The sequence below is a fragment of the Triturus cristatus genome, chromosome 4_2 (assembly GCF_964204655.1).
Source record: "Triturus cristatus chromosome 4_2, aTriCri1.1, whole genome shotgun sequence".
Taxonomy (NCBI): domain Eukaryota; kingdom Metazoa; phylum Chordata; class Amphibia; order Caudata; family Salamandridae; genus Triturus; species Triturus cristatus.
This window is the reverse complement of record NC_140586.1, coordinates 675,551,895-675,572,796: the sequence shown is the minus strand read 5'-3', so window position 1 is coordinate 675,572,796 and position 20,902 is coordinate 675,551,895. Positions and strand designations below refer to the sequence as shown.

At 42.9% G+C, this 20,902-nt stretch overlaps 1 protein-coding gene across 2 annotated transcripts in view; it reads left to right on the top strand.

Annotated features, from left to right (window-relative positions):
• Positions 1-20,902, top strand: part of FGGY (FGGY carbohydrate kinase domain containing) — a 2,161,252-nt gene that overhangs the window by 255,425 nt on the left and 1,884,925 nt on the right. For both annotated transcript variants that reach the window (XM_085602490.1, XM_085602489.1), the window contains one exon: positions 7,687-7,798. In XM_085602490.1, coding sequence (XP_085458616.1) covers positions 7,687-7,798 — 112 coding nt within the window. The remainder of the gene's footprint in view (positions 1-7,686; positions 7,799-20,902) is intronic.

Sequence of the window (20,902 nt, the reverse complement as noted above, 5' to 3'; positions counted from 1 at the left end):
GAGCTGTCACCTAAGACACTTGCACATCAAAAGACTATTCCTCAGCACACTCACTAAGCATTTCACACTAGTCTTTTGTGCCCCCAGACAAGCTGCGGCCAGGGCAGAGTGGAAGGAAATTCCAAACACCTTTGGGGTACGAAGTCTCTTAAAAAATAAATCCTCTTTCAAAGCTGGAACCAAGACAAATAGTGGACCTTCAAACCCAACTCTACAATACACCTCTAGACCTGTGGAAAATTCAGAAGGACTGCTGTGCTGCTCTGCTGAAAGAAAGACTTCTAATCTGCTGCCTGAGTGAAAATGACTGGACCTGCATCTTGAACCCAGGACCACCAGAGTGACTCCAAGAGCTACTTGACTGGCCTCCTGATCGGAGCCTCAGGGACTGAAAAGTCTCCAACTACCTTGAACCCTGCACATGGACTCTGTCTGCTCTGAGTCTTGGCTCCCAACTTGTGCCACCCCAATCCGGGACCCTTGGAAGTGGCCCTGAAGGTGCTGTGCCAGCCCAGCTGTGGTCTTGTGCAGAACCATCTACTCGCAATTCCGCATCGGAACCACCACTGCGCACACACAGGACCTCGCATTGCAGCCTGCAGCTCTTCGGAACTGCTGCTGTGTGATGCATCCCCAATGCAAGACTTTGCATTGCCACCTGCAACTTATTGGAACCGCTGCTGTGTGACACAATCTCGATGCAGGATTTTACAACGCTCCAAAACCAGAATTTAAGGTACTTTGTTTTGCGGGCCTAACTTGGTCCCTGTATCTGGCCTGTGCTATATCACCGTCAGTAATCACAATTAAAGGGAGGGGGGGGACAAGGAGCTGTTTAGAATGAGGTCCTGGACCAATGCTCCTAAAGACAAATATAAAATACTACAGATGGTACCAGTTCCTAAAGGGAGATAAAGGGACAGCAGCCTGTTATGGTTGCAAAGAACAAAGGGGGGTTTTAGGTGTCTCCAAATCAGGAATGTGTGTGTGGGAATAGGGAGTGGTACTCCTGTTTGTGTTGTGCCCTCACACATCTTTTCAGGTGTAGAGCATCATCATTGGGCACTGCCCCTCGTGGGGGTGGCGCTGCAGTCCCTCACGGGCTCTACAAGAGGGCTCTCTGTCGGAGATCTTTTTAGGAGTAGCCCCAGTTGTGCATGAGGGTGTGTGGGCCAAGTGCTGATAGTGAGTGTTGTTAAAATAACCCTTTGGTACCCTGATAGGTTTATTGGTGAGTCCTCTGGGTTAGGTTAAAAACAAAACAGGGATGGAGATGCACTTAATGCTAATTGAGAGGAGATAGAACAGATATAATCCCTCTGCTCTCAACCCGTATGGCAGTGTTCTTGTGGTGATTAAAAGTGAAGAGTGGTCGACATGTTTTGCGCTATCAATGGGTCCCTAATGGATCCCGCATCGCTTCATCAGGACCTTCGTTAATAGTGAAGGAATGGTAGATAGAATCAGGGAAAGACACCCTATATTACTACAAAACCTTGCGTTCAGGTTGTGTAAACCTGGTATGGTTTTGAGACACGTATTGTGTGTGTACTCTAATTCAAACCTAGTGGAGACAAAAGGGAAGGGGAAAAAAACACAACGTATGTCAAAGCAAATAAAAGAAAACACTATGGAGTACATTAAAAAGTGATCATTTGGTGGAAACTATCGGTAGCGTCCCATGCAGTGGTTGTCTGCGTACGGAACTACGTAACACGGAATACAGTCAGTGAAGAGTGGCTCCAAAATTGAATTAAACAGATTAGGGAACACCCTGGTGCTAGTGTCCACAAGAGAAAAATACTGAAAGGGTGTGTAGTATTGTGTTGGGACCACTCAGTGTCCTAAAGAAGGGTGGTGCCCTTGGATAGACCATACACAGGTGTGTAGATCGTCATCGGCGCACTCAAGGAGAAAGTGTCTGCACTGAGATCACTGAATATATGATAAGTCTCATGTGGGGAAAGATGCGGTTGTGCGGGGCTGGAGTAGTCTCAGTAGAGACAAATAGTGAGAGGGAGTGGTGCAGAACATGCAGCAAGGCAGGCTAGCGTTAATACATGGTCGGTACCTGCTTAGAACGTGACTTGTTGTGCTGTACTAATGGTTCATGCGGCGTGCCTCTATGCACGGAACCGGGCAGTTAACTTGAGGAAACGAGGTGACTATGAGGGCGTTGCGCTGCCGTTCGTGCTGTAGAATGAAACAAATCTGTCTCACGGACTGGATGGCCAGAGATGGTAATGACAAAGTTAACGGTAAAAGGAGGAGCTAGTAAGGCATTGTATCGGTACTGAGTCCTAAAGCCGTATGTATGACGCCCCGGCGTTGGAGCAGTGTCAGTATAATATAGTCTCTGTGGCATGGGGGGATAGATAGGGATATAAACCCCCTGATATGCTCGTGCTGCGAGAGTCGGGACCATACATTCAATGAGAGTGAGGCGGCAAAATAAGGAAAGTGTTGTGCCAAAAGGTGAACATGTATTATTATCAATACAGCAAGAGCATGTCATACCCTTCCCGAGGTGGGGTAAGGCTTCTTCAGCGGGTAGCGGTAGATTGGGGAGAGGAAGCTGTAAAGGGGGAGGGAAAGCAACGAAACAGCGCTAGTTAGAAAAACAACAACACTGCATTGTTTGCATCAAGTTACCTTGCAATCTCGTCGCGGGTGAACACACGAAGGGGAAGACTTACTTATCGCCCTCTGACCATATCCTGGAGACATAACAGTCTGCCCAGTCCGCCGGTGATGCTATCCTTGCTGTCCCTACATATGTAGTCCGGTTAATTAAGAAATGCTGTACTTCACAGAGTGTGCGACCGCGGCTAATGGGTGGATAAGGTGAATGGCGATCAGGGTTGATCACGGCCATCTTGAAAGGGTGTCTGGTAGTGATATGTAAGTCAGTCTTAAGATGTGCCACAGCACCTGGGCGCGGTAGTAACTCAAATTCAGAGGTATGGAAATATCAAATGTAGTAAGGGGCCATGTAAATGCCACTAAGCAAAAAAAGGGGGAAAGTAGGAGTAGTGTCTAATACGCCGATGTGGATGAGAGGTTGTTTTTTGTAGCCGATGTCGGCCATCTTGGTACAGCTTTGAAATGTATTGGAGTATGATCAGTTGTAACAACCAAAAGTCATAAGTGCACAGATGAACCCATGATTTTTCACTGGGAAATATAGTTCCAGAAGGTGTAATTTCTGAAATGATGCTCGAATCATGATCAGAGTAGATCGTGGTGGTCGTGGTAACTGGTATTGATTGGATAACCCGGTGGTATATGGGCCACACCACTAGTAGTGACAACTAGGTTATGACCAACGTTGCAATGAATGAGTGTGACCTACAATGGTGGTTTTGGGGCATAGAAGGTATAGTAGAAAGACCTGATACTGATAAATATCTCCAATCTCCTCCTAAATGTAGGCAGGGTGTGTTTATATGCAGTGAATGCCTACTGTCATGAAAAACATGTGGGGGGCGAAGTGTGTGAAAGTCAATCAGGATACCAGTTCAGTCCAGGGTATGTCGTCATTCAGCCCTTCTATATTACTCCTGGGTCTGAAAACCCAACGTTGTTCTTTTCTGAACAGAGCTGTTGCTGTCCAGTTGGTAACCTCGTTTCCTCGCGTTAACTGCCTGGTTCCGTGCATACAGGCACGCCGCATGAACCATTATTACAGCGCATCAAGTCACGTTCTAAGCAGGTACCGACCATATATTAATGCTAGCCTGCCGCGCTGCATGTTCTGCACCACTCCCTCTCACTATTTGTCTCTACTGAGACTACTCCAGCCCCGCACGACCGCATCTTTCCCCACATGAGACTTATCGTATATTCAGTGATCTCAGTGCAGACACTTTCTCCTTGAGTGCGTCGATGACGATCTACACACCCGTGTATGGTCTATCCAAGGGCACCACCCTTCTTTAGGACACTGAGTGGTCCCAACGCAATACTACATACCCTTTCAGTATTTTTCTCTTGTGGACACTAGCACCAGGGTGTTCCCTAATCTGTTTAATTCAATTTTGGAGCCACTCTTCACCGACTGTATTCCGTCTTACGTGGTTCCGTACGCAGAAAACCACTGCATGGGACGCTACCAATAGTTTCCACCAAATGATCAGTTTTTAATGTACTCAATAGTGTTTCCTTTTATTTGCTTTGACATATGTTGTGTTTTTTTCCCCTCCCCTTTTGTCTCCACTAGGTTTGAATTAGAGTACACACACAATACGTGTCTCAAAACCATACCAGGTTTACACAACCTCAACGCAAGGTTTTGTAGTAATATAGGGTGTCTTTCCCTGATTCTAACATTCCCTCACTATTATTGAAGGTCCAGAAGAAGCGCTGCGGGATCCATTAGGGACCCATTAATAGCGCAAAACATGTCGACCACTCTTCATTTTTAATCACCACAAGAACACTGCCATACGGGTTGAGAGTAGAGGGATTATATCTGTTCTATCCCCTCTCAATTAGCATAAAGTGCATCTCCATCCCCGTTTTGTTTTTAACCTAACCCAGAGGACTCACCAATAAACCTATCAGGGTACCAATGGGTTATTTTAACAACACTCGCTATCACCACTTGGCCTACACACCCTCATGCACAACTGCGGCTACTCCTAAAAAGATCTCCGACAGAGAGCCCTCTTGTAGGGCCCGTGAGGGACTGCAGCGCCACCCCCACGAGGGGCAGTGCCCAATGATGATGCTCTACACCTGAAAAGGTGAGGGCACAACACAAACAGGAGTACCACTCCCTATTCCCACACATGCATTCCTGATTTGGAGACACCTAACTCCCCCCCCTTTGTTCTCTGCCACCATAACAGGCTGCTGTCCCTTTATCTCCCTTTAGGAACTGGTACCATCTGTAGTATATTCTATATCACCGTCCGCTTCAACTTGAGATTTTGTCCGAGTCTGGCACGACCAGATGACTACAGTTGGCGCTTTGAGCCTTTAGGCACTGTTTTCACTTGAATCTTTAAAATTGCACGATTCTACTGATTGGATTTTTGTTGAATTGGTCTCAAATAATTTATTACATTTCACTATATTTTTCTAAGTTGGTGTGGGATGTTTCTTGTGTTCTGTTCTCACTATATTAATGTTGGAAGTGCTGCATAAATACTTTACACATTGCCTCTAAATTGAGCCTGACTGCTTTTGTGATAATCCACCAGAGCCCAGGTCGAATTGAGGTTGCTTGTGACTTCATCCTGACAAGACTTGTGGTTGCTGCTTGAGTAGGGTTTTACCCCCCTCAACTAGTATCCCAATTTCCTACATGTTCCAACCACCTGTGTGCTACATTTATGGTGAATTGGATTTTAAGGATATTCAAAACTCAATCAGGTTGTCTGTAAAAAAATAAAAGAAAGCACAAGTTGAAAACGTTCAACATCTGAATGCGACAATTAATTTCCTCTGTGTATGCAGAATTCTTTCTTTGTGCATTGCACTACACACACATATGGATTGCGTTAGTTATAGCTTTCTCTACTTTACTTGTGGTCTATCTTGTTTGACCATCTTTGCATTGCTTTGGATGCTCTGTACACGGCAATACACATGTATATCATAAGTACTGTTCTAAGACATTGGGAAGCTCAAGTTGCCTGATGAGCTCACACACACCGTTAAAATAGGGCGATAAATATGCCCCTTATTACATTTAAATATCTCAGACATGTATATGTGCGCTTGTGGCACAAGAGTGAGATCATTAACAAGTTCATGCAACCCTCTCATGTTCTGCATGATCACAGGCTGGTTAAAGGTGGCAGTCTTGCAATAACAATCTGTGTTTTACAAACTGCCGATAGATTTTGGAAACATCTCACCTACCTTTCAGCTGTTGATTGCAGAAGCCAGAACTGCGTATGTCACGTTGGCCACAGTGAAAACCGCAGCCAACCTGACATGCACAGCCTCAGGTCGTCCCAATGAACTGCCGTGATGCAGTGGGGAGGTAAGGGGGTCAATGCCCCCACATCAATATGGATGAACCGCCACTGGCACCAGTTTTGGGAGCCTCTCAAGCATTTTATAAGTCGCTGTGCTTTTCTTAAGAACATATGTATGGGTAGATTGCTTCTTATAATGTGTTGGTGATGATGTGAGCGTTAGAAAGAGAATGCTCAGTTTAGGTGGAGACTGCCAGTTATAATATTTAACAGGTATCCTTTTAATGTTTTTGTAAATTGGAGCCATGTATCCAAAGATTGAGTTCATAGTGCGCCATTTCTGACCATTTTAAATTTGTGCATAGCACAGTGTGTAAATCAATCCCCCGTTGTTCCTATTTGGAATGTGTGATGGTGAATATATTTTGGTGTCCTGCATAAAATAACTCGGCATAGAGGCGCTACAGTGGCAGACATCTGTGCAACGTGTCATAGCAAAGTTTTGCTGGAAAAGAAAAACAGGTCTAAGGTTTCATCTCAAAAGAAGGTATCCTTTGAGGTGAAGAAATAGATGTACTGAATAGTATAGAATGGAAGCGTTTATCAGTATCTACCACTCATTATGGACGCCTGGGTTTATAGATTCACTGTGTTAAAGGGGGTCCATCCTTTTATGTGTAGATTCTCCATATTAGGGAAGTGATCATCGCTGGAACAATCTTCATTACTTCATTAGAATTTTACTTGAATTGAATGAAACTAGCTCCTTAGAAAGGGATGTCCTCCAGCTGGAATAGTTCATTGTGGTGGGGTAAACATAAACAAGGAGTCTTGTCGGAGTACGGATATTTGATAACATTGATCTAAATAGACTGGCGAGTAAGTGCTTACAAGGAGATTTGCAACTGTCCAGTTCTGCTATTGTTCAATAAGAGCAGAGTTGCATAGAAGCTCATGGGAAATTTTGGATGAATCAAAAACGGTAGGGTATGTATGTTTGTATACTGCATCTTTAAAGGGTAAATCGACCTGAAAAGCTGCAGATGGCTGTACGAATATTTCAAGCACTGGGCTGTAATGGAATATTGACAACATTTCATCAGTTTCTTTAACTTTAAAAGCATCAAAATAAGTCATCAATCCTGCTGGGAAAAAGTTGGAGGACTTGAGAGTCAATTTGAAAGCCTTAGTTTCTCCAGAGTGGTAGTTCCTCGCTAAATAAATACATTAATTCAGAAGGATGCTTTGGGCTAAAGCCCAAACAATCCATCTTGTCTCACTTGAAAAGAGGTCTGTGATGTTGAGAAGAGAATCCATGGTTGATTCTGGAGTTTTCAGTTTTCTAATTTGCCAGATGTAAATTTAATGAAATATAAACATTTATCGTCGGGTATGCTGATATATCGCGGATATAGAAGACAACAATAATAAATGTATTTGCCAACTGCAATTTTCAGGAAAAAATATCCTGTGGAACTACATTGTTTTTCTCAGTAAGTTGCTCACACATCTTCATAAACAGTTTTTAAAATGTCATCTTTAAGTCAAAGGGCAACTATCAATCGTTTCATTAATATGACATATTTTGAAATAGCAGTTAGCTGAGCTCATTTAATGTCTTCTTTTAAAATTACCCTTATTATTTAAATGTGTAAGGATCGACTTGTTTCAAATCTGTATATTGAATACATGCTTTTCATGGCAATTGCCTAAACTTATTTAGATTGATTAAAGATAATTCTGTCATTTTCTTTCACAGAAAGTAGTAGAGGGGATAAACCCCGGACAGGTTAGAGGGCTTGGCTTCGATGCGACATGCTCACTGGTGGTTTTAGACAAGCAGTTTCGACCTCTGGCTGTCAACGTTGAAGGTACTGTGAGGTTTTCATACTATAACTCAGGTTGCATCTGCCTGTTGGGTAATGAATTGAGAGCAAATCGAGTCCGCAAAAGACTGCTTTCTTTGCACCTAACTTGTCATTTTTCCCTTAGTTTTTTATTTGTTTTTATTTTGAGTGAAAGTTGTTGTTCTTATAAGCCTCTGATGCTACCATTTGCCGCTCTTACGGTTTACCTCCAAGAAAGCATTTGTGACTTCCGTTCTACTCTATGGTAGATAAAGACATCGATAGCACCGTGATGCGCCGCATGCTCATAGAAACAGCTCTCACAGCCCTCCTTTCTGAGTAACTTTCATGCTTGCGTTTACTACAGACTGTTTCAATGTTCTGTTCATGAAACATGATCACACGTCATCTGTTTGTGTTGTTAACACCAGAAACATTACACAGTGCAGGTGCTATGATATTTAAGAACCTGATAACCGGTGGTGGCGGTCTCTGGACCGCAGGCTGGTGGTCCATCCGTTGTATTACAAATACAGTGGTGGGACCGAAACAGGACCGCCGGGGATCATGGATCCTGCGGCGGAAGGGTGTCGGTCAGAGGCCTGAATATGTTTGGTGGGGCCACTGCGGCACCGCCAAGCATATCAGGAGTTTCCTGACCGCCTCACTTTAAATGGCGGTAAGCCTGCCATTAATAGTGTGGCGGTGAGGAAACTTAGAGGACCCTACAGGGCCCCCTGTTGCCTCAGGGCCATGGGATGCATGCAGGGGGGGGCACATGGTGTGCCCCCCTGTCTGCATGCACCCCCTTTCCTGCATGGATTGGACTTTGCAGTCCATGCCGTGCAGAAACGGGCTTTGGCGTTCCCATTGCGGGGCCATTTTAGTAGGCACCGCGGTGAGAATGCCAAAGCACAGCCCTCCAGACCAGGAGAGAACTAATCTGGCGAGTGGTCTGACTACTTGTTTGGCAGTCCTGGAGTGGGGCGCCAGTACCCCAAAAATTGTAATCAGCCCCTAAGTTCTGCTGAATACAGTAGTGCCAACAGTGCATGTGAAAACCATTTGTCCACATCGCCACTGTGGCACACAGCGATGTTGTCATTTGCACAAGATATATATATTTTTGTCAGTGACGTTTTTACAATGGGGTCAGTATCTCTAATTTTCAATTTCGAAACCACTTGAGATACATATTGAGTGTAGAACCCGAAATGTAGCAGGACATACATTCCTATTCACTTCCTAATAGTTATACATCAATTATATTTAAGAAAAAATAATACAAGCAATGTTGATGCCGAGAGAATCAAAATGGCCACTTGTATATGTTTACAGAAGAGGTCCTGCACACACAAAAGCACCGGAGAACAATCTATTAGAGCAGTGATACTCAAAGTACGGCCCGGGGGGCGTATGCGTCCCACCTGACCGTTACATGCTGTACCTGTTTGAACGGCAGCACTGGGCTGCTTTTTACTTAACAAAGCACTTTTGCCCATAAAGATATTAAACAAGTAGCAAGCATTTATTGACAGTCGAACCGAAGTAAAAAAAGAAGCACAGGGGCTGTCCTGCACCACTTACCTTTAAGAGCAGGAGCATAGCTTGGTTCCGTAAGATTGGTGGGGGGTTGAGCTCCAGATATTCCGACAATTAGGCTGGCATATAATGTTTCAATATATTAAAGGATAAACAGGGTGCATGAGAGGGGCCTAAGGGGCAGTGGAAAGGGAGAGGAGTGCAGATTGGTAGGAGCATTAAGATAGAAAACACAATGGGCCAGATGCATCAAAAAAATGTTTTGCGATTCCCTAATTGCGAATCTTTGAGATTCGCAATTAGGGAATCACAAAACGGCATGCATGAAAGTGTGCAGTACACTTTCTGCGATTCCTAAGGGTTCGCAAATGACCTACCTCATGCATATTAATGAGGTAGGTCGCAATTTGCGACCCGCTAGAAATCGCAAAAATCACAGGGATGGTGGCCTGCTGAGATCAGCATACATACTGTTAGGATTCGCTATTTGGAAGGGACGCCCTAAACACGCCCCTTCCAAATAGCAAATCGCAAACCTATTTTGCGATTCGGTAACAGGTTACTGAATCGCAAAAGTGGGTTTGATGCATCACAAAAGCATTTTTTGTGATGGCAAACGAGCAGAAAAATGCTTGATGCATCTGGCATAATATTTTGTAAAATAACCATTATTTTGAGGACTCTCAAAACAGTGTGTGCACGTTTAGTGTGTACGTAAACATCCCTCGTGAAATCTAACTGACATCTCACAATACCCAACTGAAAGTACCTAAACGCACTTATTTATATGAAAATACATTTATTAGGGGGGTGTAACACACCAAACCCCCTCCTGCCCCCTCCCGAAGCTACACCCCTGTTTAAGAGCACTTCTTCATTTTTAAATACATATGCAACAAACATGTAAAAATATGATAAAGCCCCTTCAAAATTCAAAAAAGTGTATTTCGTTAAACTTCAGAAACGTTTCACCTTACTACGTCATGTTTCTTTTTAAAGTGTCAGTTTTTAAATATAAATTTAGAAGCATTTATGTCTTCCTCTTCCCCTACCCTGACAACAATGCCAATAGGCAAAGGGAAATAAACCAATTCCAAGGATCACACAGTTTGGTCAAGTGCGGAAGCTGGGAATGATCCCAGGTGGAATTCAGCCACTAGATGTACATGTGTGGCTTCCTCTGTGCCCACCTTACACCTCCCTCGCCCCGACCGCCACCATGCTGACATCAGTGCGGCTCATGTTCACACCTCAGATGAACTTTTTGGCCCATTGAAAATGTTTGCGAGTAACCATGCATTAATTGGAGAAAGTAGAAGTCCAGTGCTTTCTAAGGAAGGGTTTCTTGTGTTTATTGAATACAATTGTACAGTTTTTAATGCCGGAGAGTCACAAGCAAAATATGCTGACCAAAAATATGCTTTCTTTTAAGCTGCAGCTCGCTGACTGCTGAAATTATTTCACCAGCCTAGATTCCACTATTACCCAAATAAAAAGTATTTCACGCAAGAGAAGTTCGCGTAATTGAAGGCATGGGGCGCCAGCACTGTGTTTTATTACCCTTTTTCTCTTCATTTCTAGACTTGACAGGGCCTTGCCAGCCTACACTTTCCCATAACACCCTGGCAGTTGCAGCATATGGCATGCCAATATTTTATTTTTCAAATTAACACTTGAAAGCGCAGTTCTCGCACTAGCGCGTCATTCTCTCGCATATACCAACATTTCTTCAGCTAATAAAATGTACGTATGCATGTAGTACGATTTCATGTATCTTAAAAAAATATCCAGAAGTGCATGTATGTCACCTGTGGTCTGGGCAAAAATATGTCTTTCGTGGGGGTGTCATATTCCCCCTAGAAAATGAGCAGCGCCTCAGAACAGTACACATCCTAAGGACAAGGAAGGCACCTGGGGATGACTTGCACAAGAGAGAGGTTCCATCTTTACACACACCTGAGGACAGTAACCCCGCAGCACGTGTGGGTCGAGGCCTCTGCTGTGTCTGGGCGCTTTGTAAATGAAAGTAGTTGTCACTCAGGAGGTCGGAGGGCGAGCGATCTCCCGGATACACTGTGCTGGCGATATTTACATTTATTAAACAGGGAAACGGAAGGAAACGGCTGGTTCCTGTGTGACAGAGATAAGAACGTGCTTGGGTCGAGGAGCTTCGCTTCTTTGCTTTTTATCATGTTATCAGAAGCCTTTTTATGCGACTTATTATTCAGGTAAAACATTTGTGAATGGTGCCTCTTTATGTCCACGGTGTGGGATGTACAGTGGTGTGGCTCCCACTGACCCTGCTGCATTTCACTCGACCTATAATGCACACGGAAACTACAAATAATCAGGGCCTGTCCACAAAGGCATTTTGGGTTATGTAACGCAGTATTACTGTAGTACTGTTTGATGTACTCTTGACTGTCGTTCTAAACTGGCCATAAAATATCTAAAATGGAAATTTCGGTGAATATTCATGTATAATTAGTACCAATAAAAAGGACTTTGAATTTTTACTCATAAGGTTTGGACGTTTTAGGCCCGATTCACAAAGGCATGTGAGAGAAGTCAATGTTTAATTTGTAAAATAATAAGTGTCAGGGCCCTGACCAGGAGGCCACTGCAGCCTGCACCACCCATTGGTCCTGTCATCGCTGTCAGATGGCACCAAAACAACTACTATTCATGTCTCTTGCCTGCAAGTGCAAGAGTGCAGATTATTCCAGGCCCCCAAAGCTAAAGAAATGGCTAGATAGGCAGGAATGAGTAATTTGTAAGTATATTTTATTAATAAGCAACCATTGTTCTGCTAATCACTAAATTAGATGAGCAGCGCCACCATGTGGCAGACTGCCATAAGTGTTGGTGCCCAGCACCGGAAACCAATTTAGTGAAACTCCCGGCTCAAATTAAGGTCTGAGAGTAGTCCTGCTTCCCTTACTCATAAATGTTTTTATGAATCAGTTCCTCATTACTTTTGACTGCAAAAACACCTTTCCTAACGAATGTAATGTCTGACATGTTCTCCGTGTGCAGTTGTATGCAGTGGCATAACGAAACTTGAGGGCCGCCGCCTGTGCACAGTGCCGGGAGGGCCCCCTGGAGCTCGAACACCCCCCCCCCACCCCACCACACACACACACTCACCGCAGAAGTAATTGTTACGCCATTGTGGAGGGGTTTACTTTTCACGTTATTCATGTGTGATCTGTTATTAAAGACTAATGCGCTCTAAGCCCATGCTTTAAGTCCCCCTTTTCCACCTGGAAAATGTTAGTGAAAGGGGCTTCAGTACACAATTTGGATAACTAAAGTATGCTCTTTGGAAGAGGTTAAAATGAATATATTAAGTTTGGTAAATAACTAAAAAACGGACTATTTAAAGTATAAAAACAATGACTGCATGAGTTCAAAATGGCTCATTCGCTCCTGCTTGTCAGCTACCTTCCTCGTTTTCTATAGTGCTAAGATAGGGTCAGGGATAGGTATGGCGCTCAATTATAAATATATTAACTATAAATTAATATATAGTTTCAAGGTGTGGGGTAATAACAGCAAATTGTGGTGTTGGGCTGACTGAGAGATGTACGAAGATCCTGTGCTTATGCACTAAAATGGCTCTGGGTGATGTCATGCTAACTCTTATTAAACACTGCAGCAGGTACTCAAGGCGTTTGGGGGGCAGCTCCGGATCAGTCGAGGAGCCAGGTCTTGAGTTCCTTCCTAATACAATGGCGTTGTCTTTTCTAAGCTCTGTCATAGTAGGTGTTACTATTGCCCAATTTAGTGGTACTCATGTTATCAACCTCAGAAGGATGATTGATTGAGCTGAGCCCTGTAAATTTTCACATTTGTGTCTTACCCCTCATAAACCGATGCTGGCAAAGCGTCACCTCCCATGAACCTTATTGTAATTAAAACTAATTAAGTTAAGTGAACTAGCTATATTTTTTTCATAATCATATTAATATTCTTTCTGACAAAAATATGAATATCATTTAAGTAAAAGAAACATTCAAGACAAAAAAACTGGTTTAGTTAGCATTTTATTTCGTACATCAGATGTGGGGATATATGGCTATTTGTGTTAAAATCTACCGTCTTTTCAAGAGGACCTTTCCCTGGCCTACTCCTGTGCAACTCTGAAGGACATTGTGTTTAGTGTTATTGCAAAAGCTCATCCATCAAGCCTTTTCAACGCCCTAGCTAAGTAGTTCAGGCAATGCACAGTGTGGATATTGTGTACCTTTTAGGCCAAGAAGGAGTGGCATCCCCAGACTGCAACATGCACTTTGATCAGATTGATAGCCTCTTATATATGAGACCCACTTGAGGCACACATATCTTTACTTCTCACATTGTCTCCAGATTTGACTGCAGGCCCTTGTCACTAGAGAAGACCTGGGCATGTTGTAACTATTTATCATCATTAATGCATCCTGTCTGGATATCTCTGTCAGGCTCATTGGGAACTCTCACACTTCACATGAAGCCCTTTGCACTTCCTTCCTCTGGTGTGCGATGCTCGCTATTAATGTTGCCATTGTCTTTTCTTCGGTTCCCTATGTTCTTTCCATACATTTGAAAAATATGTAACATATTTACTAATGTAAGTCATCGAAAAGTCAAGCACACTTTTTTGTTGCATTAGAAACACGACTATATTTAGGACACATAGGGCCAGATTTATCAACATTTTGCGCTAGTGTAGTCACCAAAAGTGACAAAGTGGCGCTAAGTAATAATTTCCGAAATGAGCGCTGGAAAGTTGGCGATATGAAACATAAAGTAGTGCTCAGCACTACTTTGCATCAAGGGTGCAGTCCATGATGTGGCAGGGGTGTCCTCACAGTACCATCCCTAATTTTTGACACAAAGCCTTACTCCTAGAATTGGTTAAGCTGGGCTTTGTGTCATAAAAAGATTTTTGAGGTAGGTGTAAAGTAGGATAAAGGTTTTATTTTCTCAAAAATGTTGCCAATTTGTATATGCGCTGCACTGTACAGCACACTTACAAAATGGGAAACGTTTAGTCTAAGCTAGGCTTCTCCAACCCGTACTTTTTTAGCTTTCTGTTAGTAGCACATCTAAATATAGCACAGCTTAATAATATAGAAGCTTTTGCTTGGTTAAATTAATATAAGTACACTAACATTTAAAAGTGTGTACTCAAGATGAAAAGTTGTGTATTTTCAGAACTAATATGCTGATGTTTGTGTGAAATAGCTGAATTTCCAAAATATATTCACATCTGATATTTCAGTGATAAATCATGCAGTGCTGGGGAAACTTAGTATTTAGCTTATTACGTTGGTCCCAGGGACATTGCAGCAATTGGATGTGTTACCCATGTAGTGGCATTCCAAATTGAAAAGGCCTTTTCACATTAATGCAGGCAACCCTCCCTAATGCACTGAAAGGATCACTGCTGAAAATCTTGCGTGGGGAGACCACAAATGTAGTCACTATTACAGCACCCATATTATGAGTAGCTCAGGATAATTTTCATTGAACATAAGTGACTCTTATTACAGAAAAGGTTGGAGGACCCTGGTCTAAGCATAGAATTTTGTAAAAGAAGGGTATCCTTTCAGGACAAAGCATATGCTAAACTAAGGCACACACCTTTGCACTCACCGGCACTGCAATGGCAGTCCTGAGACAAGTTTACAGGGCTACTCATGTCGGTTGGACAACCCGTGCTGCAGGCCCAATAGTAGCATTTGATTTGCAGGCCCTGGGCCCACCAAGTGCACTTTACTAGGGACTTACCAGTAAATCAAATATGCCAATGATGGCAAACCAATCAGAGTTACAATTTATACAGAGAGCATTTGCACTTTAGCACTGATTAGCAGCGGTAAAGTGCCCAGAGTACATAAACTAGCAAAAACAGAGTCCAGCATAATATCAAAAATATAGGAGGTAGAGGCAAAAAGACTGGGGGAACCATGCCAAGGATGCCAGGTCTAACAATGTCCCTTTCATGGAATTCATGGCGTTCATTTTGCAAACAAAGAAGAAAATCAAGTTTGACATCCTTCGTGTCGCAATGAATTCTATGGTCCCCCTGTTGCCCTTTGTGTTCCACACCTCATGCAACTCGGGGAACATCTCCCTCAGGTGACTGTGTGCATGGAAGCACCAGATCAATCTAGGCGGAAAGGGCACCCAGTCATGAGATGCATGCTGCATCCTGCAATGTGCTCTCGGACAGCGCATGGAGCTCTCCTTCCTGCTGCAAAACCAAACAAACCGATATGCAGCTTGTAATTGCATAGGAAATACTATATTAGAAGCATTGTATAAGGCACTTTCAAAAGACTGCTGAAGAACATGAATTGTGGAAACATGCATAGAGAGTACTGTTTTACTCAAATGAATCCCAAAATCCGTTTCTTTTGGTAAAATTGGTTCCCAAGAGTTGAAACCACCTTTCTCATTATCTGTATTTTACCTCTTTCTTTATCACTCCTTTTCTTTCCCTCCCCATCTTCCTCTCACTCTCATTCCCACACCCACACCCACTGCTTTACACTTTCTCCCCTTCCTGTCATCTTTCTTTCACCCACTCCTCTCTCTCTCTTATTTATTATTTCTCTTGTTTTGGAAACATCTTAGAAGATCCCAGAGAATTGCAAGCTCTTTTTGTCACAGCAGCGAGTCTTGGGAGACAAACACTCTTTATTTTAGGTGGGAAGCCTCGCCCTTTATCCTCATACTAGTGTTGTCTCGGTTGTGCTTCTGTCAATGGGCTTTACTAGTGAACATCAGCATGGCCTGGCCAGGTAAGTGCAGCACCCTGACTTCAATGAACAGAGTCCAGAGAGGTCAAATAACACAACGCTGGCTGGATGTGTGGCGTGTAATATGGAATATGTCACCAGTACTAAACCTGCCACACAACCTCATGTTTCAACCTTGGTGCAGAAAGAAAATGTGTTTACAACTGCACAGAAATAAAACAGATTGTATCAATTGCACAGTACTTCTGCAAATAAAGGGGATCAGCTCCTAGAAAACATATTCATCACTGAAACATCTGATAATCCCTTTTTTCCCTAAAGTGGAGCAACCATATATTGGAAATTTTACTCTAGATGTAATTGCAGAAAGTATACATCTCATTTCGTTTCTTTCCAAATAAGCCCCTCTAACACACCATCTATGCAAAGGATATTGTTCAGCACACAGCTGGTTATCTTTCAAAATAAAAAAAGGAAACAGCTGTAGCCTCAGTCCTAAAACGTGAAAGAACAGAGTTGATGTGCTTAAACATATTTAGTAATCAATGCCATCTCACTGGTGCAGAATGCACACTTGAACTGACATATTTCTTTACCCTGTGCTTGCAAAAATATTTTGGAAACATATTCAAGGAAATGTGAACGTTTACGATTTGTGTGAATATTGAAGTATTCAATTCCAAAAATCATTCCCAAAATCATTTGCAATATACCGTGGGAGGTTCAATGACAAAAGGTACTTACTTGGCTTAGAAACAAAGCCAAGTCCAGCCTCATTTAACCTTTAGCATAAAGACTCCGCAGGAACACAACAGAGTGAGACCAGAAAGCAAGGAAGGACAAATTATTATATAAACATTGTATGTATGATATATGAGATGTTTATATAGCCAACATTCTGCAATTCATATAGGGCCTCAGTGCAATCGGATCCGCTACCTTCTCATCCTGATTTTGAGGATTTTGACATAGACCAAAGTCTGGCTGTGTCTTCAAACTGTAATCATAGTAGAGAATTGGTGGTTATGGTATTAATCTCAATAAGTGAGTTTTCATAATTAATATGTTGATGAGTTACGGAGTTTAGTGGCAGTGGACGGAGGACTTGCTAAAATAATTAGGTGTTTACGATATCGGTCATTGATTACTGGATACACACCCATCACCAAACAAAGCTTGGTCTCCTTATCTGCATCTTCTCCACTTCACCACTGTCTCTAACATCACCCATCCAAGACCCACCGTCCTTGAAAAAACACGTCTTTGAGTATCAAGAAGAGGCTATAGCCCAGTGGCATACGTCTTCCTGTGGAAGATGGGCTACTAACAGAAAGCACAGGAGATGCAAGAGTCTCGGATCCAGAGCCTCAAAGCCTTTCCCTCAGTACAGCAGTGGTTTGGGCAGTGCTTAATTTGAGACAGTGGTTTCCGGTGGTCGGCACTTAATTGTGAACACTGGCACTTATGACAGTCTGCCACATGATGGCGCTGTTTGTGAAATTTAGAGATGAGCAGGACAGCAGCTGTATATTAATTTAATATACATTATAAACGATAATTCCTGCCACCCAAGCCATTCTTATAGCGTTGGGGGCCTGGAATAGTTTGAATTATCACACTTTTAGGAGTGTTATAGTTACCAGTTGCTTAGATATTGTCGTTGGCAGCGCTGGCAGGGACAGTGGATGGTTAAAGCTGCAGTGGTCTCCTGACAAGGGCCCTGGCACATATTTTATTACAAACTAAGTTCTGGATTTGGGCCATGTTAACAGCAGTAGGCTCCAAATACCTGCCCTCTACAGTGCACTACACACATTGTGTATATCCACGACAAGTGAACACTGAACCATTTTTCCCCCGTGCCATGATTTTGTTTCCTCATTATGGTTTTAGTCTGAATTACCTTCCTGCACTGTATCTTTATAGAGGTGGTTTTCCACAAATGTAGTTTCTTTATGTGTGATTGAACACATATGAGAAATCCAAACATGCTCCATGCAGCCATATTTGTTTCCCCCAGCAATTATTTTCAGTAAAAATGAGCACAATAATACATGATTTATGAAAGCTACTCTCTCTAAATGGTCCTTGGATGTGTGTTAGTATGCTCTTTCTTCCAGCCAGATTTCCTCAGTTAATCGGATCGTCAAATCATGGCCAGATCATGAGCATCTATGGGTGACCACTGGAAAACCACGAATAACCGTGATTTATCTGTGTGTTTGGATAACTTTAGTGAACATTTCGGATCTGCTTAGTTTAGACGATTAGGTCTGAAGAATTCCACTTTTAAAAGTGAAATAATAAAACTGTTTGTCCTTGAATAGATTCCATGCCCCCCCACCCCCGATACCAGCTCTCCAGCAGACCCTTCTCCTTGGTTTTATTCCATCTCCTTAAAATATTCTGGTTATCAGTTCTGACAGAAGCTTTTCCTCCTTTCCTACTTGCTTCCAACTTATCTTTTACCATCAACCATCATACTGGGTGAAAAGCCTCACCGCTAGCTAGGCCTGGGCAGTAAATTCCGTTTCGCTCACGGAATTTGCGGAATTTGGGTAATTTCACGTTCCGCGGAGAACGCGGAATTGCCCCAAATTCTGCGTTCCGCATCTTCGCGGAATTTTTTGCTTGTTCGCATTCTCAAAATGCGTGTTCGCAAGATATTTCCCCCCAAGCACGCAAACAGCGTTCGCGAACAGGAAAAAAGCATCGCGAACAAGCAATTCCGCATGTTTGCGGAATTTCTGTATGCTCGCTGAGAATTTTTACCGTTCCTCAGAGCTTTGCGGGGCGCGACTACGCACATTCTGCCCACCCCTACCTCTAGCCTTACCCTTTCTCCTGTAACCTTTTAGTGAGGTTGCATACTTCTCTTGCCATCCTCTTCTATAAATCCATCTTTCATCTTTGCCTGTGCAACCTTCTTAGTCTTATTTTTCTGCTTGCTGAGAGGTTCGACCCACCCTCCTCTTTGTACTCTTTTACCATCACATATTGCTAAAGAAGTATTTGTACCTTGATAGAACCATCCATCCAAATCTTGTCCAGTCTCAGAGAAAACGGTTACTTTTAAAGGTACTCTTTCCCTCTTATGCATGGTTAATTGAGTTCTATCACTTCTCTGCACAAAAGAAGGTTGCTTCATTACTCATCTTGGCTACTTTTCCATTTCTTTTACCAGCTTGTTGAGTACAAACAGATATGGTCAGTAGTCTGTATGGTTATTTTCTTCTAGACATAGTAAAAGAACTGCTGTCTTTTATATGCCATTTAGCAAAAAATAGGTATTTTATTTATGCGTGCAGGGCTGTATGCAAAGTAAATATATATGGATGTAGTAGATGGAAGTGCTTATACCATTCTTTAGCCAATTAGGCATGGTGAAAAGACTACTTCCTCTGTATGGAGCATTGCAAATGAAATTCTTTGCATTGTATTTGCAGTGCTGTTGTCCAGGGTAATCCAAGTCATTTGTTTTACTTATAAAAGCAGCACTACCCTCAGGTGTTTCCCCCTCCCCAGAAAGCGAAGCTCAAACAAATAAAAAGCTATGTGCAAATAAAAAGTATGTGGCTGCATGCCCCACTGTGAGTTAAAATGATAGAACACAGTTGCATTGCATTGTAGGGGTCATCTCCCTGGAAAGGATTAACCCACTTGCTGCTAAGGCCCCTACTCCTCCTCTAGTGCCGGGCCTTTCTTGTTTGATGTTTGGGACACTTCATTTTTACACAAAAGATATTTGGGCAAATAGGAGTCTTTTTCCCCACAAGATGGAGATTCTAAAGGTACCCAGGGTTTGTAATTCCTCAGGAGGGAACAGTGAAAATAAACAAAGTATTGCCACATTTTGAGGTTTGTTTGGAAAAATGGAAAACAAATGCTGTGCAAGAAAGTGCCTGGTTTTGTGTTTTCTTTTCTTCTGATAATGGTATCTTCAAAAGAGCTGTAGAAGACACACGTGTTAACATGGTTTTTGCATTTTTCTCTGTGGCAGTCCATTTTTCCTATTTTTGCTGTGTCAACTTACTTGCAGCAGTTTGGAAATAGGTGTAAAGCCCATTGCCCAGAGCATTTCTGAAAAGTAGTTAAAGCTCTGAATTCAGCAAAATATCATTTATGTAGATTGCTTACAGTTTTCCAAAGAATGAAAATTAGCAGGAAAAAATAGAAATTGGTGACATTGTTTCCATCTGTAAATTTGTACCCTTGTGGCTGATTTACAAATGTAGTATACCATTAATCATTCAGACCATTCTGATTGTGTGGGATATTTATGGCCTTATTATGAGTTTGGCGGTCCGACCTTTGTAGGCCATGTCCGCCAGCAGCCCATGGTGCTGGGGGTCCAAAGACTGCCATATTAAGAGTTGACCACGGAGCTAGCGGATCTCCCCATTGGGAGGCAGGGATCTTGCAGCGGTGGTGAGTATTTTTCACAAATATATTGATGCCTGTGTCTGCATTTTGACTGCAGATGTGTCGAATGCACACATATGCATGAAATATGTTGAAAAATACCATATACCCATTACCGGAACTCAGCCCATATGTGGGCAGTCCTGGCATGGGAATATGGTTCGAAAGGGACTCACCTGTAGATCACCGCAAACAGGGATGTACTCATCAACATGAATATCCTGCTGTGAAGGCAGAACCTGAAGAAAGGGATCCACGTTGGAATCTGCCTGGAAGAAAAAGAAAGGGGTGAGTACGTACCCCAAATCCTTCGTCAGCGCCACCTTGAAGCAAGCAGTCGGACCGCCGCGGTCCGCTTGTAGAACAAGCAACTTGTAATACGCATGGCAGTGCAGCTCCCCTGTACCGGTCTATGGTG